The sequence below is a fragment of the Marmota flaviventris genome, chromosome 20 (assembly GCF_047511675.1).
Source record: "Marmota flaviventris isolate mMarFla1 chromosome 20, mMarFla1.hap1, whole genome shotgun sequence".
Taxonomy (NCBI): domain Eukaryota; kingdom Metazoa; phylum Chordata; class Mammalia; order Rodentia; family Sciuridae; genus Marmota; species Marmota flaviventris.
In genome coordinates, this window is record NC_092517.1 from 14310210 (window position 1) to 14337518 (window position 27309).

The following is a 27309-nucleotide window of genomic DNA, read 5'->3' on the forward strand; positions in this document are numbered from 1 at the left end:
AGGCGACTTCCGGCGGCGTGACCTGAGCGCAGGGTCCGCGGGGTGACGGAGCCGGAAGGGTCTGTACAAGCGGCCGGTAACCGGGCGGCGGGTGGAAGTGGCTCTGCAGCCTTGGGAGGGAGGGAGAACCAGCTCTCGTCTTAGCGGGGGTCGGACTTCAGTCCTGTGTCTCGGCAGATCCCATCTTACTGCTTCTGCCTGGCCTTCACCCTTCCGCGGGACTCGCTTCCGTGGGCCCAAAGGGTGGGAGTAGAGAGACGTGGGTTCTGCTCCAGTCTGCGCCACTGGTTAGCGCGCTCTGACCTTTGACAGGACACGTCTTCTCGCTGGTTTCAACTGTCTTTTATGTAGAAGATGCAGATCCTATTCACAGTAATAGTTCTTTAAGAGCAGGAACTGATTTGCTAGCGTTCAGCACTATCGCTTATCCTTGGCACAGCACAAAGCCTAGATACTCTTGACAGCTTAAGTTGTTTTGAGTCATAAACCCTTTGAAAATCTGATGAGAGATATCGATCCCTCATCTTAACTTCTCCCTCGCCCTCTTAGTATACACACATGCTCAAGTACAGCAAATTTGGTTTACTTTTTCAGATATTTCGGAGATCTGCTGTCTATCCGTGGATCCCAGAGTCAGGCATGTGGTAGGCTTTCAAATATTTAATGTTACTAGTAAGTGTTCAGTTATTCTTTTAAATTCATGGGTCACCGTGTACTTCACAAGAGGGAGGACGATAGGTAACTCATTAACAAGTTTTAATCATTGACCTTAAACTGCTACTCTCACTTAAATCTCCCAACAACTTAGGAGAGAGATTTATTTAATTCTCATGAGCTTGGGACAATTAACTTGCTTTAGGTCATTCTGCCTATGAATGGAAGAGGCAAGAATTCAAACCATGTCTATCAGAAACTCCAAAGCCCTGTGTTCTTAATTGCTAGCTAAAAGGACAAGGTTGAGCCAGGTGTGGTGGTGCATGCCTGTAATCCCAACAACTCAGAAGGCTGAGGCAGGAGGATTTCAAGTTCGGGGTCAGTCTCAGCAATTTAGTGAGGTCCCAAGCAACTTAGTGAGACCCTGTCTCAAAATAAAAAATAAGAAGGATTGGGGATGGGCTGAGGTGTAGCTCAAGGGTAGAGCACTTGCCTTGCATGCGGGAGGCACTGGGTTTAATCCTCAACACTATATGAAAATAAAAAAGAAACTGTGTCCATCTACAACTTAAAAAATATTAAAAAAAAAAAAAGGTTGGGGATGTGTCTCAGTGGTTAAGCACCTCTAGGTTCAGTCCTCCAGTACCAATACATAAATGAATAAAACAAAGGACAAGATGTAAAAATATATTTCGATGTGCTGTAGCAGCCTCTATTTTTTTTTAACTATTATAGTTATGAGATGACTTTAATCATCATAGATAACCCCAGACTAAACATTGAATGCTGTGAAATACTTATCTGTCTCCTTTTCTTCCATGGTTCCTGTATTGCTTATTTAATAATGATAGCATGTTTTACAATCTGCACATTATGCCATTATATATTCTACTGTTTTAACTTTGGTGAATACTTAATCTATGCATTGACAGAATATGGCTGTATTGGTTATGTTGCCTTGTTCCTGCCCCCAAAACAGATGTTTTTAATTATAATTGAAATATGAGGTGATTTATGTTTGGGCTTTATTTCTTTTTCTGTACTGCTTTTAAAGGGATTGTATTAGTGACCTTGGAGTCATTGCTGACATGTCTGACATTCAAGAAGCTACTAACCAGCTCCTGGATGTGAACCTTCATGACAACCAGAGATCTGTACCAGTGACAGAAAGTAGCATCAGAAGTGAGTCCAAGAATCTCCATGTCACTATTGGAGCCACTGTTCCTACTGGCTTTGAACAAACAGCTGCAGATGAAGTGAGAGAGAAATTGAGGTCACCATGCAAAATCAGCAAAGACCGGGGCAAGATATACTTTGACATTCCAGTGGAAAGTCTGGCTCAGGTTTGAATGAAGCAGTATATAAAATAGTTTTCTAAATTGATCATTTTGTGCTTATTTACTAGTTTATAGACCCCTGCTCTTCTTTGCACTTTCCTAGATTAGGTGATTTCAAAATATCACTGCATTTTCTGTTTGGTACTGATTTGTAAAAGTCTCACTACGTTTTTATTGTATTCTGTATATTTATAAAATTCATTTCATAAATATATTTCAGTTTGCTGTATTTTAGAAGTGATAGCAGCAGTTTGAGATGGTTGAATTCACTGAAAAGAATCCTATGGAACTTCGGAAGAAATTCTGAATAGTGGCTATACTTTTTTTATTTATCTCTGCATCTAGTTGAGGTTTATAATTTGGTGATAAAGCATAAAAGCAGAGGTTTTCCTTCAACCTGTGTCAAAGATGTTTTTGCTCAAAAGTAATTAAGAATCTCTACACTGAAGTGAAAGTCAGCAAATTACTCACCTACTATAACAAAAGCCATGATACATTTCATTACTACACAAGCAACATGAGGGCATGGATTGTTGTCTGGGTTTTTTGTGTTTTTTTTTTGCCAGTATATCCCAAGCACTAAGTGCCTGGTATATAGTAGGCACCCTGGAAATATTTGTGGGATGAATTGGCAATCAAGAATTTTTACATCTAAATTTTAGTTAATACCCTCAACAGCTTCATGAAGATAGGTACTGTAGTTGACTTCATGATTAAGCTTACAAAGACTGAGTACCTGACCCACATTCAACTGGTCATTGCTGAGCTGGAGCTTAAATCCATGCTCTTAGTGACTATAGTACATGGTATCACCATAGAGAGCCGTGAGGGAAAGATGATAAAGCTTCACTTGATTTTCTTCATTTTTCCTTTTTCCCCAAAATTCATGTTGCCCACATAACAATTCAAGCTTCTATCGTTTGATCTGTCCTTCTTTTTCTCCAAGGAAAAGCAGAAACTGGTAGGTAACTGAACAGATGGAAGACTAAAAGATAGGGCATTTTTAAAATAAAAAATATAGATATCAGGATGGGATTATGACTCAGTGGTGGAGCACTTACCTAGCATACATGAGGCACTGGGTTCGATCCCCCGCACCATATAAAAATAAACAAATAAAATAAAGGTATTGTGTCCATTTACAAGTAAAAAAAATATTTTAAAAAATTATATGTAGATATCAAGTGCTTTAAAACCATTGTACTGATTTTTTAAATATTTAATTGTTGATAGCTTGTGTTACTCAAAAGCTTTTTCAGATATTAGTTTCTAACAGTTTTTTTCTCCCCAGGTTCATTGTCTGAGATCAGTTGATAATTTATTTGTGGTTGTTCAGGAATTTCCAGATTACCAGTTCAAAAATACAAAGGTAAGCTATCCTAAACATGATAACTGATTTTTTCCATCTTCCTAAAAGACATTATTTCTACTTTTTCACAGTCTGTCTGTCGTTTAATATTACTATTGCTCTTTGTTTTTATTTTATTTTTCTAGTACTGATAATTGAATCCAGGTCATTTCACATGCTAAGCACATGCTGTATCATTGATCTCTACTCCCACCCCTACTTTTATAATAAACAGTCAGACTTTCTTTTATAGTAAGAATTCAGAGATTTACTGACAGTCCATCTCAAAGTTTGCTTTTAAAAATCAGTATTGAGGCTGGGTGCGGTGGTACACATGGCATAGGCCTGTAATCCCAGCAGCTCGGGAGGCTGAGGCAGGAGGATCTTGAGTTCAAAGCTAGCCTCAGCAACAGCCAAGAAGTAAGCAACTCAGTGAGACCCTTTCTCTAAATAAAATATAAAATAGGACTGGGAATGTCGCTCAGTGATCAAGTGATCCTGAGTTCAATCCCCTGGTACAAAAAAAAAAAAAAAATAGTATTGAAAAATTATTTGAAGAAAATAGAAAAATTATTTGACTTACCCAAGATGTAAACTTTAAATGAGCTTTGCTAACACATACACACACTCATTTCCAAAATAAAATTGGTTCCACAGTGAGAACTTTTGTGCCATCTACAAATAACACTTCCTCACTATTCTGTTTTTTCCCTGTTTTTTTTTCTCTAACTTCATTTCTTAAAATAAAATCAAAGTAATATTTAAACACTCCTTCAGTTGTTAAGACAACAGCCTTGTCTTCAACATGTATTTAGCATCTGAGTCCTAAATATTTAGCTGCTGCTTAAGCTGAAGGTTGAAAATAGATTGCAGTACAGCTTTAGATTTTTTCCACATTCATTTTTGGTCAGGTTTCTAGAGTCAGATGCTTAAATACTTTTTTTTAATCAATGTTATTCCATGTCTTAGAATTATTCTTTCTTAAAACAGCTGTGAGTCAGGTACTGTGCTGTACACCTGTAATCTCAGCCACTAGAGAGGCTAAGGCAGCAAGATCACAAGTTTGAGACTAGCCTAGACAACTTAGTGTCTCAACAACTGTCTCAAAATAAAAAATAACAAAGTCTGGTGATACAGCTTAGTAGTAAAGCACCCTATGATCAATCCTTAGTACTACACAAAACTAACAACAACAAAACCCAACTGGGAGGGTCAGGCATGGTGGCTCCCAGCAGCTCAAGAGGCTGAGGCAGGAGGATCACAAGTTCCAAAGCCAACCTCAGCAAAAGCCAGGCGCTAAGCAACTTGGTGAGACCTTGTCTCTAAATAAAATACAAAATAGGGCTGGAGATGTGGCTCAGTGGTCGAGTGCCCCTAATTTCAATCCCTGGTACCCCCACTTCACCCCCTACCAAAAAAAAAAAAAAACCCAACAGGGATATGCTGCTTAAAAACCAGTCACACTGATATGAACACATAGTCTAGAAAAAAAATAAAACTAGACCTTAAAGAATTCGCACTGAAAAACAGATTAAAAGTTTATTAACTACGAATGTACATTTAACCCTAGTAACCTTCAGACTTTGGATAGTCATTGCGAATTGAATCATACCTATGAAACTAATGGATAACAGACAATCTATAGACAATTTTTGCTGCTAAGTATTTTGAAATTTTGATAGTCAATACTATACATACATGTTAACAGGTGGTTTTTGTTTTTTGGCTTTTTTTTTTTTTTTTTTTTTTTAAGTGCAGTAACTGGGTATTGAACCGAAGGCCTTATGCGTGCTAGACAAGCATTCTTCCACTGAGCTAAATCCCCAACTTATAATAGGCATTTTTGAAAATCTATGTTTCCACATAACTTAACTAGGGCATTATTAAATAATAATTTAAAGAAATCCTTAAATTCCTGCATTTTTGCATCCTAAAATTGGTATTGCTCTGGGCAATTTGGATCTCTAAGTGGAGGTGAATTTGATAATTATGGAATATTCTACATGAGTTAGCTTTTCAGAGTTGCCTTGTAAGTAACTGCAGAAAAGGTTCCTGGTAGAAGTCTCCAAGGAACAGCAGTAAGGATAAAGGCAGATTTTCGGAGGTATGCAAAAGAAATTTCTGTGTCTGATCATGAAATATTATCAAGCCCTTCATTTTGTGAACTTCAGTCACAACATACCTGGGTAAAACCTCATTTTTAAACATGTGCTTCTAGCTTTCATGCTGTTGACAATTGAGCTTATTTTTTTCGTAGACTTTGCAGTATTGGGGACAAAACACTGGGCCTCACACATGCTAGGCGAGCACTCTACCTCTGAACTGTATCCCTAGCTGTTTTCATTTTATTTTCAGACTGTGTCTTAATGAATTGCTTAGGTTGGCTTCCAATTTTTGAACCTCCTATCTCATCCTCCCAAGTAGCTGGGATTACAGGTGTGTGTGTCATTATACTTTCCCTTGTCTTATAAAAAAAGCCTGTTAGTTTAATCATGAGTTCTCTAATTATTCAGATATCATGAATTTATTAGTTCCTCCCTTTTTAAAAAAATATTTTTTCGTTGTAGATGGACACAATATCTGTATTTTATATATTTTTATGCAGTGCTAAGGAACAAACCCAGGGCTTCACACACTAAGCTACAACCTCAGCCCCTCCCTCTCTCTTTTTTTTTTTTTTGAGAGGAGCAAGTCTATGATTTATATGAGTTGTTTTTTGCGGGGGAGTGCCAACCAGGGATTGAACTTAGGGGTGCTTGACCACGGAGCCTCATCCCCAGCCCTATTTTGTATTTTATTTAGAAACAAGGTCTTGCTAAGTTGCTTAGTGCCTGGCTTTTGCTGGGGCTGGCTTTGAACTCATGATCCTCTTGCGTAAGCCTCCTGAGTCACTGGGATTATAAGCATGCACCACTGCGCCCAGCCTTATATGAGTTTTTAACAACTAGTTAATACATGTACTGAGAATGCACTTGTATAAAGACTGAAAGAATATCAGTGGAAAGTCTTTGTCCCTTTATCCCCATGCCATGAAGTTTCCTCACAGTAGGCAACTGCTATTACCAATTTCTTGGGTATTCCTCTAGAGATATTTTATGAATATATATATTTCATTTACTTATTTACTGAAATGGAAGCATAGCATAATACTGTTTGGCCGTGGTTTTGTCACATTTACATTATACATTTTGCTTTCTATTTTTAAAAAATCTCTTTATGCACTTTTTTTTTTATTAGTTGTTCAAAACATTACATAGCTCTTGACATATCATATTTCATACATTTGATTCAAGTGGGTTATGAACTCCCATTTTTCCCCCGTATACAGATTGCAGGATCACATCGGTTACACATCCACGTTTTTTACATACTGCCATTCTATTGTCTGTTGTATTCTGCTGTCTTTCCTATCCTCTACTATCCCCTCTCCCCTTTTTTTTTTTTTTTTTTTAATGTACTCAGGTTCTTTATTTTGATTCCTTTCTTGAGCAACTTATTTTTGTTTTGTTTCTACCGTGCGTGTGTTTTCTAATAGTTTGGAATATTCCTGTCTGGTTCAGGCCATTACTTTTATAACTTCAACTTGATATTTTGTACTTAATCTACTAATTTTCATGTTTTGTTTTTTTTTTTTTTTTGATTCCCTACTAAGAGCAAAGTTGAAATTGATTATTTTTCTCTTCCCTTTACCTTTCAACTTTATTATTTTTCTTAGTATTGATCTTTATGCCTTTAAATATATTTTATTTTATTTATCAAGTCTAACTTCTGTTCTTTAACCTTAGAGATGAGGAGAGTAGCATGCTTAAATTATTTCTTATCTTCTTTCACAAAAACCCTTCCAACCACATGCCAATTTATAATGTTTACTTTCTGTTTTACAGTTATAAACCCCACAGTTGTTTTTTGGGTTGTTTTTAGTACTGTAGTTAAATAGATTAGAGGTGCATTCCTACCCTAGTTATATTTTTCTTTTTTATCTTTTGAATGCATGCATGAAGTCAGAAATGTTTGTCTTTGACCTTTATATTTGGTTAATAGTTTGGTTATAAAATTTGGAATTTTTTTCCTTAAAAATATTATGGTTAGGGGTGGGGTTGTGGCTCAGTGGTAGAGTGCTTGCCTAGCATGCATGAGGCACTGGGTTTGATCCTCAGCACCACATAAATGTAAAATAAAGATATTGTGTCCACCTAAAAACTTAGAAAATAAACATTAAAAAAAAAAAAGTATTGTGCTCATTCTCTTCTAGCATTAAGTGTTTCAGTGGATCATTCAGGAAAAACTGTTAACAGCTGGGCACGGTGGTGCACACCTTTAAATCCAATAGCTTGAGAGCCTGAGGCAGGAGGATCTCGAGTTCAAAGTCAACCTCAGCAATTTAGTGAGGTGCTAAGCAACTCAGTGAGACCCTGTCTTAAAATAAAATACAAAAAAGGGCTGGGGGTGTGGCTCAGTGGTTAAGTGCTCCTGGGCTCAATCCCCAGTACCAAAAAAAATTTTTTTTTTTTTTAATTTAAAAAACACTGTTACCAATTTCTTGTGTTGTTTTATGAATATGTGTTTAATTTGCTTTTTGTGTGTGTGTGGTGCTGAACCCAGGTCCTTGTGCATGCAAAGCAAGCACTCTATGGACTGAGCTATATCCCCAGCCCTCATTTACTTATTTACACAAATAGAAGCATAGTATACAGTATCTTTGCTCCTTGAAGACCAGATTTTTTTTTTTTTTTTTGGTAGCTTCAAAGCCTAATAAGTTATTGGAGTGTGTTTCATTGTTGACAGTTCCTTATCAGTATATATTAATCCATTTGTATTTCTGGAAAGTTTTCTTGATTAATTGAAAATTTTTTGTTTTATAATTTTAAATCCCTTTTTTAGGGAAACCAGTTATACATATGTGGGATCTCTTTTGACTCTATTTTATATTTATCATTTTCTATCTAATTCTTTTTAATTTTTTTGCTCATTGTCATTTTATTTGCTTTGCTTTCCTCCACACTCTTTACTGTGTTTTCAGTGGTATCTTTTCTGTTTCTTAAGTATTTATTTTTTAGTTGTAGTTGGATACAATATCGTTAATTAATTTATTTATTTTTATGTGGTGCTGAGGATCGAACCCAGGGCCTTGCCCGTGCCAGGCGAGCACTCTACCACTGAGCCACAACCCTAGCCCCATTCAGTGGTATCTTACATGTGTTACTGTCAGTATGGTCTGTGATAGTTTTATTTTTTCTATTCCACTTTTAAGTATTTTCTTTGAGTTCCATTTTCTTCTGTGGCCCTCCACGTTTTCTTTCTGCTTTTATATCTCTGTTTTGAGCTCATATTTACAAAGGTATTTCCTCATTTCATGTTTCTGATGTCATTGTTTTTTTTTTTTCACCTTTTTTATTTGTGCATTATAATTGTAATGTCATTGTGTTTGATCAGTTTTATCTGCTCTCTGGCATTACTGCTTTTTGACTGCTGTTTGTTTCCTGTTCATGTTTCCTCTTTTTTCCTTTTATTACTTTCATGTAAGTCCTGTGCTGACAGGTTTTGATAATTGCTCATCTTTTAGTGAGGGAGTTCCCCTTGGATCTGCTATGTGTAAAATGTTCTTGTGGTGGGAGAAGCCATGTAGGTGTTCCAGGCCATAGGGAAATCTTTCTTGTCAGACACATAATTATGGGTAAATGAGTTATTTTCTTTCTTCTTCTTCCTCTTCCTTTAAAAAAAAAAAAAAAAAAGAGTATGGTTTTATTGAGGTATAATTTCCATTCCATTGAATAAGCTTTTAAACCTTATTTCTCCTTAACCTCAAAGGATCAGCAGGGTTATTCATAAAGCACAGCACAATTGCCCTCTGTATATCCAGTTTGATTCAACCAACTATAGGTTGAAAATATTTGAAAAATGTTGGGTTCTTTACTGATAACAACTATTTACCTACCATTTATATTTTATTAGGTATTACAAGTAAGCTAGACATGATTTAAAGTGTACAATAGGATATACATAGGTTATGTGCTAATTTTGTGCCATTTTACAAACTGTAGAGTTTGGTATGTGCAGGATCTCCCTGGCTCTACCTTATCAACAGACTTATTCCAGCAAATATAGCATGTCTGTGAGATCTTTGTTTAGCTAACATTTTTCTCCCCTGCTATTGCTTGGTACAAACGGAGTTCAGAAAAGCTCCCTCTACAAGTACATGTCCTTCTTTCCTGTTATTTAAACAAAATTTGTTTGCTACCTGCTTTGTAGACTGTGCTTTACCCTTTGTCTGAGATCTGTAGACCTCCTCACTCTCCATGTCTTCCTGTACATTCTGTTTCACCTTTACTGCCCTTAAAAATCCTTGTGTTTTATTTAGTTCAAGGTTATAAATACTGCACTGATTCAATTAAGATAAGAGTTATAGGGCCTGGGATTGTGACTCAGTGGTAGAACACCACTTAGCACGGGTGGGACCTGGGTTTGATCCTCAGCACCGCATAAAAATAAAGGCATTGTGTTGTGTCCATCTACACCTAAAAAAAAATATTAAAAAAAAGATGAGTTATATTTGCTTTTTCTTTTAAAACAGTTTCTAAAGTTACTAAAGATTCTATGACACCATGTTAAACCAACCAGTCCTCTAGAGGCCCTTTATAATAAGAAAGTTATTTGGGGCTGGGACTGTGGCTCAGTGGTAGTGTTCTTGCATAGCACATATGAGGCGCCCAGTTTAATCCTCAGCACCACAAAAAAATAAACAAAGAAAGGTATTGTGTCCCATTTATAACTAAAAATATTTTTAAAAAAAAGAAAAAGAAAGTTATTTGTAAGTAGAATTGACTTTGCTAAGCCTGCAGTTTAATACTGTGTCAGCAGGTTTCAAGTTTTGCCAAATCACAGTTCCGTTGGTCAGCAATGATTTTTTTCTACTTTGATCTTTGTAACATATACTGTACGAGATGCAGTGGCACACGCCTGTGATCTCAGTGACTGGAGAGGCTGAGATAGGTGGATCACAAATTCAAGGCCAGCCTTAGCAATTTAGTGAAGCCTTAGGAGACTTAGCAAGACACTATTTCAAAATAAAAATTAAAAAGAGTTGGGGATTTGTTTCAGTGGTTAAGCGTCCCTGGGTTCCATCTCACGTAAAACAACAACAACAAAAACCTCATATACTATTAATATCTGTGCTGTGTAATAGAACTTTCTGATGGAAATGTTCTATATGTTTGTGTCCAACATCCTAACTACTAGATGTTAGTGTGTATAATGTGGCTAAAGTAATGAAAGAACTGTTTAATTTTCTGTTAACTTTAAATCATTTAAATTTCAGTAGCTACATATGACTAGTGGCTGCCCTATTGAACAGCATTATTCTATACTTCCCATTTTAACTTTTAATCACATATAATTTAACAGCTGTTTATTGACCACCAGAACTGTTCTAGGTGTGTGACTTATAGCAGAGGTCAAGGTAGATAAAGTTCTTTCCACCATGTACTTACATTCTGGGAGGAGCCTTAATGGTGAACAGTACATAAACCTAGTAATCTTTACAGTGCTCAGCACTGCAAGAAAATAAAACAGTAAGAGAATGACTTGTAAGGACTTCTTTAAATAAAGCAGGCCTCTCAGGATGTGCCTTTTAAGTTTAAGTAATGAGAAAGGGGCCTACAATGCAAAGAGACCATGCAAAGCAAATATCTTCCAAGCAGAGGTAGGGAGAGAGAGTTAGACCTGAAATGTTGTAAGAGAAATAGACAGAAGTCAGAGTAAGTTGGGCTTTGTGACAAATTTAGATTTTCTTTCAGTGGAAAGCTGTTGAAGGGCTTTAAATAAGAAAGGGGTATTGCTAGACTGTTTAAAAAGTTGACTCTATTTAAAAATTAGAACATTTTTTAACCACATAAGTTTTTTTTTTCCTTTAAAAAATTTTTGTTTTTTAAAGTAAATACATAATACAACCTAAAATTCAAAAATTCCAAAAGGAAGAAGAAGATAAGTGTCATCCCTCCCCTGCCCTTCATCTACCTACCTCTACTCTTCAGAGATAATTTCTCACAGCTTAAATTTTAATAGTTTCTTACTGCTTAAATTTTAGCCACAGGATTGTGGCTCAGTAGTAGAGTACTTGCCTGGCATGTGTGAGGCACTGGGTTCAATTTTCAGCACCACATATAAATAAGTAAATAAAATAAAGATCCATTGACAAATAAAAAAGCATTTTAAAGAAAATTTTAAAATTAAAAAAAAGAAAGAAAATTTTAATCTTAAAATCCTGCTTCTGATCTAGCATTTTGTCTTAGGCTACTCTTAAGTGGCTTAATATGTATGTTTCCTTGTCATTGAGATTTGAATTTGCTTAATTGAAGTTATTATTTTATTTACTGAGAGAAATGAATGGGTTTCATTTTTGTCGTTTATAGGAAGAAGTTTTAAAGGATTTTGAAGACTTGGCTGGAAAACTCCCATGGTCAGATCCTTTAAAAGTATGGAAAATTAACACCAGTTTCAAGAAAAAAAAAACAAAGCGCAAGAAGATAAATCAAAATTCCAGTAAAGGGAAGATTGATAATGGACAAGGAGACAAATTAGATGAGAAAGATGTTAAAGAATTCACCAACAATGATTTAGATTCACACATCTTAGACTATTATGAAAATCCAGCCATCAAAGAGGAGGTATCAACATTAGTAGGTGATGACTTGGCATCTTGCAAAGATGAGATCGATGAAGGCTCAAAAGAAGAAACTGAGCTTCAAACACTAAAGTTTAGAGTCACATGCAACAGGGCAGGAGAGAAACATTGCTTTACCTCAAATGAGGCTGCAAGAGATTTTGGGGGTGCTGTTCAAGATTATTTTAAGTGGAAGGCTGATATGACCAACTTTGACGTGGAGGTAGGTGCTGGCTCTGATTCAAGAAGATTTTTGTAGATTTGTAGACAAGCCTAGTATCAGGGGCAATTAGGCAGGGAGGATGTGGTTACAAACAGCATGTGCTGTGGAGAACCATAGATCTAGATCCAGATTTTGACTCTACAATTATATAAAATTGGACGAGATTGAGCTTGTTTCATATAAAGCCAATACACCTTTAAGGTTGCACTGAAGGTTAAACAAGATAATACATTTAAAGTATTTGGTGCAATACCCTGGTATATGTTAATTGTTCATTAGATGCAAGAAGTTATCAAGACTCAAGTTTTCCAATTTCTGATCTAATGCTTTTCCTCCATCATGTGGATTATCAGATTGTAAAAATCAACTAGAATTTTAAGAATTTGTTTTTGTGTGTCTGGTTGTAGAGTTTTGCTATTTAAAAAAAGAAAAAAATAAATAAACCTCAACCTCAGATCAGAACATCAGGGCTGATAACATTCATCCTAGAGCCAGCTCTCCTTTCTTAAATTCTGCTAGGTTCCCCTACCCTGATACCTCTTTTTAGCATGCTTAGTCTCTTTGTAATTACCCAGTGGGTAATTCTTATGTGGGCAATAGGAACTAGAGCTTTTAAAATCTCTGACAAATTAAAAGGCCCCTAACAGCTTACATTTTTACCAAGATGTCATTTCTGTTACTTTTGGGACATTTGAATCTGGGGCAAGTCACTTACTGCCTTTGTTTTTTTTTTTTTTTTTTTTTTGCATGTCAGAGAACAATTCTCCATAAAGCTGGCATGAGAATGAATAGGATAACTAGAAGAATGATGTCCAAAAGTCAGCAAGGTAGCTCAGAGTACAGATTCTGAAGCCAGGCTACCTGTGTTTAAATTTCATCTCAGTTTAAATTTCAATCATTGCTATATGATTGTGGGCTAGTGACCTGGTATCTTTGTGCCTCAGATTCCTTATCTAGCTTGGATGGGTGAATATGAAATGAGGTCATGAGGATAAATTATGTAGAATAGTGCCTTGCGCATAGGAGTGTCAGCTGCTTTTATTGGTAAGATTGTAATGAGGAAATTTTAGGTGAAAGATTGGGAAACATTTTATTTTTATTTGTAGTTTGTTAGGAAATCATATGGCAAAAATAGTACATTGGAGATCATATTGCTAAGTGAGTCAGATTTTTGAAAATACTAAGAAAACAATAGATTATAAAGCAAATGTTACACTGTGTTAATCTGGGTGAAGAATAATTAGGAGTTCATTATGCTAGTGGTCTTTGTAGCACTTCTGTATGTTTGACTGTATGAATTTTTTTTTCAAAAAAGTTAGGAATTTAAATTATATTTAAAAGATAAGCCTTCACAATTCATAAACATAAAATTGGGGGAAAATCTGGTTATAGTCAACTTATAAATACAGAGAATGAAAAGAATAAAATAAATTTTAAAATTAATCACAACATAATATATACTATATTATGTGAAATTTAAAAATTGCTGAAGCTAATTTGTAGTAGTGAGTATAGACTAGGAAGGGGACAAGGGGATTCTCCTAGGATGTGAGAAATATTCTGTATCTTCATCAGGGTATCAGGGTAGCAATTATGTAGTGTATATAAAGGTAATAAAAACTCACTGATGGGCTGGGGATGTGGCTCAAGCGGTAGCGCGCTCGACTGGCATGCGTGCGGCCCAGGTTCGATCCTCAGTACCACATACAAACAAAGATGTTGTGTCCGCCGAGAACTAAAAAAAATAAATATTAAAAAATTAAAAAAAAAAAAAACCTCACTGAGCTGTATACTTAAGACTCATGTAGGGGCTGAGGTTTTGGCTCAGTGGTAGAGCACTTGCCTAGCATGTGTGAGGTACTGAGTTCGATCCTCAGCATCAAATAAAAATAAATAAATAAGGGCTGGGGATATAGCTCAGTTGGTAGAGTGCTCGCCCTTGCATGTACAAGGCCCTAGGTTCAATCCCTAGCAACACACACACACACAAAGTTGAAGTAAATACATAAAATAAAGCTATTAAAAAAAAAAGACTCATGTACTGTACAGTGTGCAGAGTATACCTCAAGAAAAAAGTATAAAGGGCTGGGATGTAGCTCAGTGGCAAAGCGTCTGCCTTGCATTCGCAAAGCCCTGGGTTCGACCCCCAGTTCCAAAAAAGACAAAAAAAAAAAAAAGAACCCCACCAAAAAAAAAAAAAACCTTTGGGCTGGGGTTGTGGATCAACGGTAGAGCGCTTGCCTAGCATGTGTGAGGCCCTGGGTTCGATCCTCAGCACCACATTAAAATAAATTAAAAAAATAAAGGTATTATGTCTAACCAATAAATAAATAAATCTTAAAAAAAAAAAAAGTATAAAAGCCTCCAAAGTATCAGTAATAAGAAACTGGGGACTATGGCACATTGATGTAATCCCAGCCAATCAGGAAGCTAAGGCATGAAAATCACAAGTTTGAGGCCAGCCTGAGACCTTGAGTTTGAGATCCAAACCCTGTCTAAAATAAAGAAGGGCTGAAGGTGTAGCTCAGTGGTATGGCCTCAATCCCCAGTGCCACCAAAAAGTCTTAATAAAAGTACAGTTTGAACAAGCTTGAAACTTACTTCTGACCTAACTTAATTATAGGTTCTCTTGAATATCCATGATAATGAAATCATCGTGGGAATTGCATTGACTGAGGAAAGTCTCCACCGCAGAAATATTACACATTTTGGACCTACAACTCTTAGATCTACTCTTGCCTATGGGATGCTCAGGTAAGGGAGTATATTTTTTGCTGTACAGATCACAAGTGGCACCTTCCTTTATATTTTCCATTCAAAAAACTGATATATTTTTTTCTTTCCTTTCATAAGATGTTGGAATTTAGTGGATAATGAAAAGGATTAAAAAACTAATGATCTGTTACCTTCCTTAATATCTAGTATTGACTCCTTGTAATACTAAAAATATCATTTAATCAGTTTCTCAGTTTTCTTGATTGTTAAATTAGGGTGATTAGTTTTCATCTGCCTCTTGAATGGCATAGCCACATTTCTGTTTAGAAAGGATGTATTGTATGTTGGGAGATAGAGCAGATTTTGTTATTTCATTTATGTGCAGTAAAGCAGATGAAAGCAAAGATTTTTAGAATGTGCATAATGTGTAACTGAATCTAGAAATTTTATTCATATTTTTAAATGTTATACTGAACAGCAATCCAGGAATCATCCTGGAATTTTCCAGTTTTCAGAGTGCAAGACCCAGTTTTCCCTTTCCTTGGCCCTTTTCCCTTTTATTGAGTGCTTCCTTCCACCACTCAGACATTTATCTTTTCCAAACTTCTGATTTTGAAACTACAAAATGGGTTTAATGTGGAGACTTTTCAAAGGATTATTAATGAAGATTAAATGCAGAAACATATTCAAGATATCATTGTGTATGTGTGTGTGTGTGTGTGTGTGTGAGAGAGAGAGAGAGAGAGAGAGAGAGAGAGAGAGAACAAGTTTTGTTTTAGTTTTGTTTTTTTGCAGTGCTGGAGATCTAACCCAGTGCATGCTAGGCAAGCCCTCTACCACTGAACTATGTTCCCAGCCCTCAAGATACCTATTATATGCAGTGCCTTACATGTCCTAGTAGTTAAATGACTATGTCCTTCCAATCTTTGCTTCCTCTTGTATTCTGCTCCTCATATTTCAGCACAGTTGGAACATATCAATTCAATGACAATAATAGAAAACTGGACCCATCTGATTAAGGAAGAATTCCTAACCTTCATTCATTTAACAGACATTATCTACCACCAGGTATTATTGTAGGAGCCAGGGGTACAGAGAGTTATTTTGGGTGCAAATATTATGAACTTAAGTAAACTACTTTAGAATAAATAAAGTGATGATTATATCAGGGGATAGGCTGTTATAAGAAGTCATATAGAATCCACCCCAAAACAAAAGACAGACAAACAAAAAAACCAGAAAGCCATGTCTTAAGAGTAGAAACTAGATTATGGAAAACCCCCAGAAACCTAGGCAGCTGCTTTTATCTCTCCTGAGAGCCTATGGGCTCTTGTCTCTGCTCATCTGTGCACATTGCTGCTCCCTCATATAAATATATATATTTCCCATTTCAAATGACCAGCCTGTATTACTGAGGGCTTCTTACTCTTTATTCCAAATTCTTGGAAGAGAGGATGTGAGTGATGTAGTTCATCAGCAATGGGTCTGCCAAGGACTCTGTTGCAGTATGTTGAGGCATAGGAACAAGAAGGTAGAGCTGCACCCAAGAAGCTGTCTTAGGAGGGATATAATTACCATGCATGAAGTAAGTAATGTCACAGAATATGAAAAGATTAGGACAAGAGAACGGAAGAGAAACTTAATGTAGATTGGTGTTCCTTCAAGCTACTGTGATAGATCCTTAATCTTTTAGCTTTAGGTATCATTGTAGAAGCCTTACCTTTTGGTTGAGCCTCTTCTCATAGGCTGTGTTTTGTGTTTTTATTCTCCAGGCTTTGTGCACCTCAACCTACTGATATAATAATTGATCCAATGTGTGGAACAGGGGCAATACCAATAGAGGTAATAACTTTTCTTTAGTTTTTAGATGAGCATGCAATCTGTCCAGAATGTTATTTAAAGTATCCAAGGACCAAGAGACCAGGTAGTGATATATCTACTGACTAGATTACAGAGAAGGCTGATAATTATAAGATGCTGAGCGCCCTTTCTGTAATAAATAATCCAGTAGATTGCACACGAAAAGATCATTGAAGGCATAAGCATAAAGTGGAGGAAAGCATTTTTCATCTCTACATAGTAAGATTCTTCTTTTAATCTATTTATGTTCCTGGAGTGAATAAGTATAGTGTTTAAAAGGGAGATCTACTGGGGTGTAGCTCAGTGGTAGAGCACTTGCCTAGCATGCACAAGGCCCTGGGTTCCAGCCCCAGTGCTGTGGGGAGCATGGGAAGCAGCGGTATCTATAAGCATTATTTGGATTTTTCTGGGAAGGCTGACAGGCTGTATACCAAATGCTCTTAAATAGCTTTCACAGTTACTGTGATGTTGAGAAGATACATAAAAACCACATAAGGCAAAGCAAGAAATGAAAAGGTATTTTCTAAGTAGAAAACATTTAACAGCGTTTCAATGAATCAATATCATGTATGCATTTAGAAAAGATTTAGATGGGCTGTAGCTGTGGCTCAGTGGTAGAGTGCTTGCCTAGCATATGTGAGGAACTGGATTCGATCCTCAGCATTGCATTAAAAAAATAAAATAAATAAATAAACAAAATAAAGGCATTCTGTCCATCTACCAAAAAAAAAAAAAAAAAAAAAAATTTAGAAAAGGAAGCTCACAGTAAAATAATTTAACCTGTGTGAAACATAATAAATTCTTCCATATAGTATACCAAAAGCCAGCCGGTAAAACTGCAGGAAGATCCCACAGATTCAATGAATAGGCAGAAACTGGACAGATAATCAAGTTCAAAGCAACCCACAAAGAGAAAAATAATCCAGACCGTAATTAGAAAATTATATATCCATGATTTGGGAGTTAAAATCCAGGAAGGTAATCATAGTAGTGACTATATGCTCTGCTAATAACAGCTAGAGAAATTACTCTTGAGACCTGCATAGAGAAAAACCATTTGTGGTCAAGAATAATTTGGGAGCCAGGCGTGATAGCACATGCCTGCCAATAATACCAGCTACTTGGGAGGCTGAAACAGGAGAATCAAGTTCAGGGCCCACCTCAGCAATTTAGCAATATTAAAAATAAATAAATAAATAAAAAGAACTAGGGATGTAGCTCAGTGGTAGAGCACCTCTGGGTTCAGTTCCCAATACCACAAAAAAAAAAAAAAAAGAAAAAGAAAAAGAAACAAGACACAGTGGTGTTCTACAGTGTTAAACCATGATGTCTGTAAAATATCAGGTAAGGCTACTATATCAAGAAATGTACCATAGAGCTAAAGAACAGAATCAAAATGAAGGCAAAGAATTTTTTTGAGCCACTTCCATGTAGACATAAGGTACCAAGGTACAAGGTAGGAAAACCTAAGCTGAGATATGATCAAAGTGAAAATTGTAAAAGGATTCACAAGGTATAAATGCAGATTTGTTCATGTAGAATATTTGCTTTAAAACTTGGAAGTACTATAAAATGCATCTTTTTCTGAAGTAGAAAATCCAGATTCATTTTTTTCAAAATATATTGGGTAGTCAGAATCATGTGAAAGACGTTTTAGACACTGTAGGTTCCTTCTACCTCCCTGCCCACCCAAATTCTGGCATACTTCAACATCCCTTTTGTTTCAAGTCATTGTAAGATTACAGACTGGAGTTGTCATTACTCCAAAATGTCTAGGCAAAATAAAAAGTTATGAAGTACTGTATTCATGGAGGGGAGGTGTGTTTCCATTCACAAAGGATGTAGTGTTCGTTACTCTCTGATTTCATGTTCTGTTAATTTGCGTAGAAACATTGTTCAGCCTCAGCCTAGGATAGTATATCACCTCATTCCACAAATGATATGTGACAGCTTGGTATATAAATACCATGTTCTGCTGACATGTTTTCAATTTTAAAATTACAAAATCCTTTCAGTGATAGAGTGATTATCTTCCAGAAGTCTATCTTGCATTGGTAATGGCACTTTATTTTGAAACTGTTAAATGTTTGAATAGATAAGATTAACTCCCACAATCCAAAATGGTTATGGGTTTGGCCAGTTCTGTTTGGACAATTTTTTTTTACACCATATTTATTCAGGGACTATAATGCCTCTGTTTGCCAGATACTGCTGATTGAGGGATTGAATAAAACACTAGTTCTGTCCTAGGGATTTACAAGTTTAGTTGGGAGGCAAACAGATATGAACAATTTGAAATGAAACAAGCACTGTGGTAGAGGTATGTACGCGTGCTTTTGAAGGGGTGCTTGAGAAGATAGTTGGGAAGTTGGGGTTGATATTAGAGGGTGTGACATTTGAACTGGGTCTTAAAAGATGAATAGGAGTTCAGCAAGCAAAGAAAGAACAGGAGGCATTTCTAGCAAAGGGAACAGCAAAATTGACAACAAGCATAGTTTTGCCACTTCAGAAAAGCACTGGGTTAGATTGTCTTGTTTATTGACAATGACTAAAATAATTTCCCCTTTGATTTTTTTTTTGTGTGTGTGTGTGTGTATGTGTGTGTGTGTGTTTGTTACTTCTAGTTTAAAATACACCCTTGTCTTTTTAGGGGGCAATGGAATGGGCTGACTGTTATCATATTGCTGGTGATAATAATCCCCTGGCTGTGAAAAGAGCAGCAAATAACATCTCATCTTTACTCACCAAGAGCCAGATGAAAGATGGGTAAAATTTTAATTTACAAGATTTTGTAGCATCTAGGAAATTACTTTTCATAATGAATTATGAATTCCTGCAGTGGATTGTGACCTTACCCTTTTCTAACCTTTTATGTCTGTCTTCCTTTTTCTTTCCTTGTTCATACATCTATTTTCTCAAAGACTATATAGATTCATTTCATTTTCTCAAGTTTTTAAGTACATTGTGTTTTTACAGTCTATTTTAAATGACTGCATAATATTTCATTATTACAATTTAGCCTATCTCTATTATTTGGGACTTCAGAGAATCTGAGTTGTAAAAAGACCTGAAAATCATCCCCATGATTTCTATGACTGACCTTTTTTTTTTTGGTACCAGGGATTGAATCCAGGGGCACTTAACCACTGAGCCACATTCCCCAGCTCTTTTTGTTTTATTTTGAGATAGGATCTCCATAAGTTGCTTAGGGCCTCACTAAATTGCTGAGGCTGGCTTTTAACTTGTGATCCTCATGCCTCAGCCTCCCAAGACATTGGGTTTATAGACATGTATTACCATTCCTGGATCTCATCCCCATGATTTCTAAATGTTCTATAGGAGAGTCTGACCAGTGGCCCTCTATCCTGCTTAAATACCTCTAATCACTCTGCCCCTGAAGGCTGTTTATTTTGTTTTGCACAGCCAAGTACTAGTCATTTCTTTTAGTGAACATTTCCCTGTATACCTTTCACAGATTTGCTTTTATTCTCCCACTTGAGTCCATCAAGAAAAAAATTATCTCAATGTCGCATCATGACAGAAATCAGATATATGAAGGGCTATAGCCTACCCCCCAAAATCTTCTCTTCCTTTAGCAAAACATTCCTAGGCCCTTCAACCATATACCTTTTCCTCCCTTTCTTAACATGTGTATTCCTCACTGTTCTTAAGGCTAAGAGATCTAAGATCACATTTGGTTCTTTGTAAACGGCTTCTTACTAAACCATGTGCCTTTGATATCCTTGGTTTGGAAGTCTATTTGCCTTTGGGAAAATTTGTTGGTTATCCTTTTGAGATGTATGTAGTTTAAATATCTTAGGCCCTAGTCTACTACTCCAAATTCCATTTGATACCATCTGTGTCAGCTTTTCATCATCTTTTGAAAGTCTTAGGTGAGTTGGGAAGAATTAGTTGTAATGTCACTCACTTGGCCTATAGTTTCTTACCAGAGGCCTCATCATAAGTCTGCTTCTCTGGTCCCTTCTGTGAGTGTCCTTCATTCTTTGGTAAAACTGCAGAAGGTAATGGTCAGCTGATTTGTTAAGTCTTACAGATGCTCCACATCCTGAATATATCACACAGGAAGTCATTATATCCCACAATTGGCCTTCAGAAACAGCTGCCTCCATTAATAGTGTAAGGTTTATATTTCTAAGTAGAAATGAATGTTTTTTAAATATAGTCATTTTATATAGATATTCCTAATTAGTACTGTACATGGTATATGTCTGATACTATTTTATATCTATATATTGACTATTTCCTTGTCTGATTTTTTTTTCCTGATAAAGCTTGCTAGTCTTTTGTTCTTTCATACACTATTTGTTCTTTGGTTTTCTTTATTTAACATTTTTGGTCCTGGGGCCAGAACCCAGGAGCTTAGGCTAGACTAGCTTTCTCCCACTGAGCTACATCCTCAGTTGTTCTTTGGTTTTATGCTAGTGCTTGGTTTTTTGTGTTTTTTTTGGGGGGGGGCCGTACAGGGGAGTTGTAGATGGACATCGTGTCTTTATTTTATTTATTTTTTAATGCCTTGCACGTGCTAGGCAGGCACTCAGCCACTAAGCTATAGCCACAGCCCCTAGTGCTTGTTGTTTCTTTTTTTATTTTTTTTAAAGAGAGAGAGAGAGAGAGAGAGAGAGAATTTTTTTTTAATATTTATATTTTAGTTATCGGCGGACACAACATCTTTGTTTGTATGTGGTGCTGAGGATCGAACCCGGGCCGCACGCATGCCAGGCGAGTGCGCTACCGCTTGAGCCACATCCCCAGCCCAAGTGCTTGTTTTTTAATCCCTATTTCACATTTACAGTTTTTGTTTCCCCAAATTGTTAATTATGAAAGGTTTTATTCAAGCTAGTTTTATTCTGATAGCTAATGTTGACCATATCCTATAGTTTTATAATTTTTGTTACTTTCCAAATCTTTGGTGATGCACTTGTCTCCCAAGTCATTTAGGACAGTACTTTTCAAACATTAATATATATATGAATTACTTGAGGATCCTGTTAACATTCAGATTCAGTAAATGTGAAATGAGACCTGAGATTCTTTTCTAGCAAGCTCCTGGGTGATGCTTATGCTACTCATCTGTGTACCAACTTTGAAGTAGCAAGTTTAGATCATTTTATATACACAGGTTTCTTAAAACTCTCTTATTATGATGAATGGATTCTTATGATACACTTTTTTTTTCATATTAGGTTTTGAGGCTTAAGCATATCAATTTTTTTCCAGACTGATTAACATTTTAAACAAATTATTTCTCTTCAAGTTTCTGAATATTTTGTTGTTCAGGTTCTCTGGACTTTTGACTTTTTGTTGATTCAGCCTATGCGATTTTTATTAATTATCTTAACTTTTACAATCTCTTGGTTATAACTGCTTTTTCATTATGTAGATTTGCCTTTATTAAATTTTTGTAAATTGTTCTTATTCAGTATTAAAACCCTCAATTTCTGCTCATAATCTTTGATTTGCTTTAGTTTTTAGCCTGTGCATTATTGCCTATTAGTTTCTTAAAAGTTTGCTTTATCTTAATGGGGAAGCTTTAAATCTTTTATATTTATTGTGATATTCATTCTGGTTTCCATCATGTTTTCAGTCTTACCTTTCTTCTTTGGTTTTTTAAAATACAGCATGAGGGGCTGGGGATGTGGCTCAAGTGGTAGCGCGTTCGCCTGGCATGCGTGCGGCCCGGGTTTGATCCTCAGAACCACATAAAAACAAAGATGTTGTGTCCACCGAAAACTAAAAAATAAATATTAAAAAATTCTCTCTCTCTCTCTCTCACTCAAAAAACAAATAAAAAAATAAAATACAGCATGATGCATACATTTCTTCTTGTTTAATCTTAAAATAATTATATGATTACTTATTTTCTATTTACCAATTTTATATTTATGTCTAATACTACTAGATTTATCAGACTTTATTCTTCAGATGTTAACTCATAATCTTTCTAGTGCTAATTTTTTTCCCAGTGTATCTGTTTCATCAATAACTATACCAGTTATGTAATTTACTGCTTTCAATGCTGTAAATTTGTCTCTTGAAGTTCTTTGTGACAAGCTCATTTTCCCCAATCTGTTTTCTTGAATTGTATATGAAACAGATGTCGACATCTTTTGAAAATCAGTCTTAACCATTTTTTAAATTTACTTGTATATTTTCCCTTTCAGTCTTTATAATAGTTTTATCTTATGACCAAATGCTTTCTTCCTACATTTAAGATTATTGATGTTCTCATTGTTATTCTTAGTATTTTATACTTTGCTATGCAGTCTCTTTTAAAGAAAATTATTTTTAAAAAATTCATTACTTCAGAATTGTTAAAGCGTATTAAAGCGTCTATATTCCTTCCTTTGTCTCCACAGCAAACCATCCTGGGGTTTGCCCATTGATGCTGTGCAGTGGGACATTTGCAATCTTCCATTGAGAACTGGTTCTGTGGACATTATTGTAACAGATATGCCATTTGGAAAAAGGTAAGAACTGGTTTTTTGAACAACTTTTGCCAGGCTTGGCAGTGCATGTCTGTAATCCCAGCTATGAGGAGAGCGGGAAACGAAGCAGGAAAATCCCAAGTTCAAGGCCAGCCTGGGGGTGACATAGTGAGACACAGTCTCAAAAATAAGATTTAAAGGATTAAGAATGTAGCTCAGTGATAGAGCTCTTGCTCGCATGTATTGAGGCCCTGGGTTCAACACACCCCAATGTTTTATTTCACCGTTTTTTTCTAGTCCTCATTTGTCTCCTAAATTTCAACTTGAGCTTATTCTAAGTCAGAATATAAATTTTCAGTTCCTTTTAAGACTTAGAAGAGCCATTTTTTTAACTGAATACTTTTAATATGATGACTCACCCATTTTGTTTCTTCTGAGAATTCACGAATATATATTAACTACATTTTGATACTGCCCATCACAGGAGACTCATTTTTTAAAATTACCTATAATTTACTTCCTGTTGAATTACATAATTATACTTCATATTAAAAGGATGAGGAAGACTTGATTCTGATTGTCCCTCAGGAAAAACGATTTGTAACCACTAGTTTGGTTTATATAGTTTGCTTAATATACCAATTAAGAGGACAAGTTGTCACTTTTTTTTCTCTGTTAAAAAATATGTACAATTCTAACTTATCTACTCTCATTTCACTGCCATATAATGGCAAAGCTCTAGCTTCTAAAAGGCAACTATCATCCTTCAGTGTGCATGAAATTTTGTTCAAAGTCTTAGATATTTCTCTTTTGCAACAGTAAATGGTTGGCTTATCACACTTTCTTTTATAGGATGGGCTCCAAGAAGAGAAACTGGAATCTTTATCCAGCTTGCCTTCGAGAGATGAGCCGTGTCTGTAGACCCGGGACAGGCCGAGCTGTTCTACTTACTCAGGACAAGAAATGCTTTACCAAGGTGCCTATGGCAACTTTAGGATCTTAAAGTAAACCTGGGATATTAGTTTGAATAGGATGTTTTCTCTTCCCCTAGTGTTTCTTAATTGGCAACTAAGATCCCTGGTTACTTTAGAAGCAGATTGTCAGCCTGATTATTTTATGTTTTTTGTGTGCACACAGGCATTATCTGGAATGGGACACTTATGGCGAAAAGTGCATACAGTCTGGGTGAATATTGGGGGTCTTCATGCTGCAGTTTATCTTCTGAAACGTACCCCCCAAGCTTTTGTTCATCCTGTGGAACAAGATGGAGAGAGGAGAACTCCTTGGTAATGCATAGGATGAAGATGATTAAGAGTATTATACTTTTCAACACTGGGAATGTCAGCATGAAGAACTTTATAGAGAAAAATAGTTATTAACAAAAGTGCAGTCTACTATTTAAACCAGTCCAAAGCTCTTCTCCTTGGTTAGCAAAATACAAAGTAATGTAATATAACTTTAAAAGAAAACATATTCCTTGGGGATATTTTGAAAAAAGTAGCTGTGCAGTTAGTATTTTTCTTACACTGCTTTAAAAATGATTAGAGAAAAGCCTACCAAGGTACTCTAGGATCTAGGTTTTAGAATGTTTTATTTTTATTGTGTCAAGTGGAAAGCCACCTTGGCCCAAAGGCAGAGAACATAGTAATCTTAAAATATTGTCTTAAGCTACATCTTTCTACCTATGCAGCTTTGCTATTTAATAGCTCAGTACTCGTTACCTCAACCTCAGAAAAATGAAGCACTATTACATTTTGTGAATAGTATTTGCCCCATGACAAGATGGAGTAGACCTATAGGAAAATTTACCATCTGCCTTAAAAATTAAAGTATGCATGTTATCCAGATTAATATACAGAACTAAAACAGAGGGGTAGAATTTATGAAAGGGTTTACAAAGACACTTTACTGTTTTTTGTTTGTTTGTTTTTTAACAGTACCAGAAACATAGATAGCTGAGGTGTGGGACCTATAAGCCAAATCAGTTTACAAGTCTGTTGTTTTTCAAGGCAACCATAAACATGTCTTCAGTACTTTTTTTGTTGAGAGAAAAAAATTAGTCTATGTTCAAATGAAAACTTAATTTATGGGCCATCTAAGTTTGTTATTTCCTCGTGGATTATTTTTCACATTTAGTTTCTTTTCAACTCACAGGAAGTTCTTCCCGAGTTTTGTGGAAAGTGAACCTCAATAGTCAGTCCTAGTAAAATGGTGCTTCCCTGGGATAAAAAGTAATTGAGGTTTTATGTGGAATTCTTTTACAGTGCCCAGTTTATTTTGAAATATCTGGCTGCATTCAGCTTATATTTTGTGTCATTTTAGTAATGTGATAATACTACTCCCTTTTGATGTCTCCATTTAGAATAAAAGGACAGTATTCTTTGAGAGAACTGCGTTCATTGTTTATTCTTGAATTGGAAGTAAGACATTTATAAAAGTTTTATATCTCACACTGGCATTTTTACCATTATCAAGAATTCATAGCTGCATTATAAAAGGGCTAAACATTAACAACTTTTCACCTGTGACACACCATTTAAATTTCAAACTAAGCTGGTCAGCAGCAGTCCATAGAACCAGAAAGTACAAGGACTCAGACTGTTTTCACCACTGTTTACCAAGTACCTGCCACAGAGTGGGCATTTAATATTTGCTGAACAAATAATATTTCTGCATATTAGCATAAAGTAAATATATCAGCTTTGTGTTTTATTCATCATAGTTTTGTTTTTTTTTTTTTGGTACTGGGGATTGAACTTGGGTACTCAATCACTGAGCCACATCCCAGCCCTACTTTATTTCGAGACAGGGTCTCATCGAGTTGCTCCTCTCTTTTACTAAGGCTGGCTTTGCCTCCCCAGCTGCTCAGATTACAGGCATGGGCCTCATAGCTTTAATTCTGTTAAATACTGTAGTAAAGCCATGGCCAGACTTTTTCAAGGTGGTGCAAATATATGTAGGTAATAATGTCACCTTCTTCCCTAGTGTTTTGTTATAGGATGACCAGAATAGGGAATGGACTGAGGATCCAGAAAGCCTAGAATTGTTGATACTGCCACCTACTTACTAGTTGTTTAAAGAGAAAAATTAAAAAGGACCATGGGAATGTCCTTTTTAACATTGTTTAAAGAGAAAAATAAAAAGGACCATGGGAATGTGAAGAGATGGGAAAGGAAATCTATAATAATCTGAAAATGAGTCAGACACCAGATATTACATTATTGGGAATAAGTCAATATTATTTGAGGGTAAAAAACAATGTAAACATTGAGAAAGATTTTACAGATCTAATGAGGATGGTTATCTCTGGAGATTAGACAGTGTACTAGAGTGGTTAAAAAGGGAACAACTGCTGGGCACAGTGGTGCATGCCTGTAATCCCAGCATCTCAGTAGGCTAAGACTGAGAGGATCACGAGTTCACAGCCAGCCTCAGCTATGGTGAGGCATTAAGCAACTCAGTGAGACCCTCTCTAAATAAAACAGGGCTGAGGATGTGACTCAGTGGTCAAGTGCCCCAAGTCCAATCCCTGGTTACCACCACCACCCCCATCGGCAAAAAAAGGGAACCACCACCTATAAAAAGACTTTAAGCAAACTGCAAAAACTGAGGACTTAGCCTGTAAATTTCAGATATGAGCTCAGGCCTGCACTGCAGGGATCAAAAGAAATTGAAGTCAGAAAAAGGGAACTATTATGAAAGGTTTAATAAGTAACAAAGTATAATAAAGCCTGTGAGTACATAATATTCATTAGTGACACAGGCATAAAAAAGGGAAAATTATTTGCCTTTTCCACATTCAAGTGAGGTGTCCTGCATGAAGGTCAGTGGGGATATAGTCAAAGTGTGATAGCTGAGGGGGGGGGGGGAGTAAATTTAATTATCGCACATTGGTAGGTTAAAACAAGTTCAGAATAAACACCCAAGAACATGTCTGCATATCAAATTTTAAAATGTGCAATGTGAAAAAATGTCAGATGCTTCATAATAGGCCTACCATATTACCCCTTACCCTTTTGTCCTGGGGTTAACACGTTTGCTAATCAGTTGTGAAGTTACAAGTTACT

At 36.0% G+C, this 27309-nt stretch overlaps 1 protein-coding gene across 4 annotated transcripts; it reads left to right on the forward strand.

The window, feature by feature from the left end:
* Thumpd3 (THUMP domain 3 tRNA guanosine methyltransferase) lies at positions 1 to 25632 on the forward strand. Of its 4 annotated transcripts, XM_071605939.1 has the most exons (11): positions 31 to 59; positions 595 to 644; positions 1709 to 1997; positions 3283 to 3360; positions 11748 to 12221; positions 14845 to 14975; positions 16709 to 16778; positions 19447 to 19562; positions 23174 to 23284; positions 24095 to 24218; positions 24380 to 25632. In XM_071605939.1, the coding sequence occupies exons 2-11, from the start codon at positions 640 to 642 to the stop codon at positions 24530 to 24532; spliced, it is 1551 nt and encodes a 516-aa protein (XP_071462040.1). In that variant the 5' UTR covers positions 31 to 59; positions 595 to 639; the 3' UTR covers positions 24533 to 25632. The 4 variants fall into 4 exon arrangements, with proteins under 4 accessions (XP_027787734.1, XP_071462040.1, XP_027787733.2 ...); XM_027931933.2 differs by lacking the exon at positions 595 to 644 and having other exon boundaries at positions 1 to 59; XM_027931932.2 differs by lacking the exon at positions 31 to 59 and having other exon boundaries at positions 147 to 644.
* Positions 25633 to 27309: the final 1677 nt, after the last annotated feature.

Coding starts and splice junctions, on each gene's coding strand:
- Thumpd3 (XM_027931932.2), top strand. CDS start 559: ATGCTCAAGTACAGCAAATTTGGTTTACTTTTTCAGATATTTCGGAGA. Junction 16,779..19,446: donor CAGGGGCAATACCAATAGAG/GTAATAACTTTT, acceptor TTGTCTTTTTAG/GGGGCAATGGAATGGGCTGA. Junction 24,219..24,379: donor ACAAGAAATGCTTTACCAAG/GTGCCTATGGCA, acceptor GTGTGCACACAG/GCATTATCTGGAATGGGACA.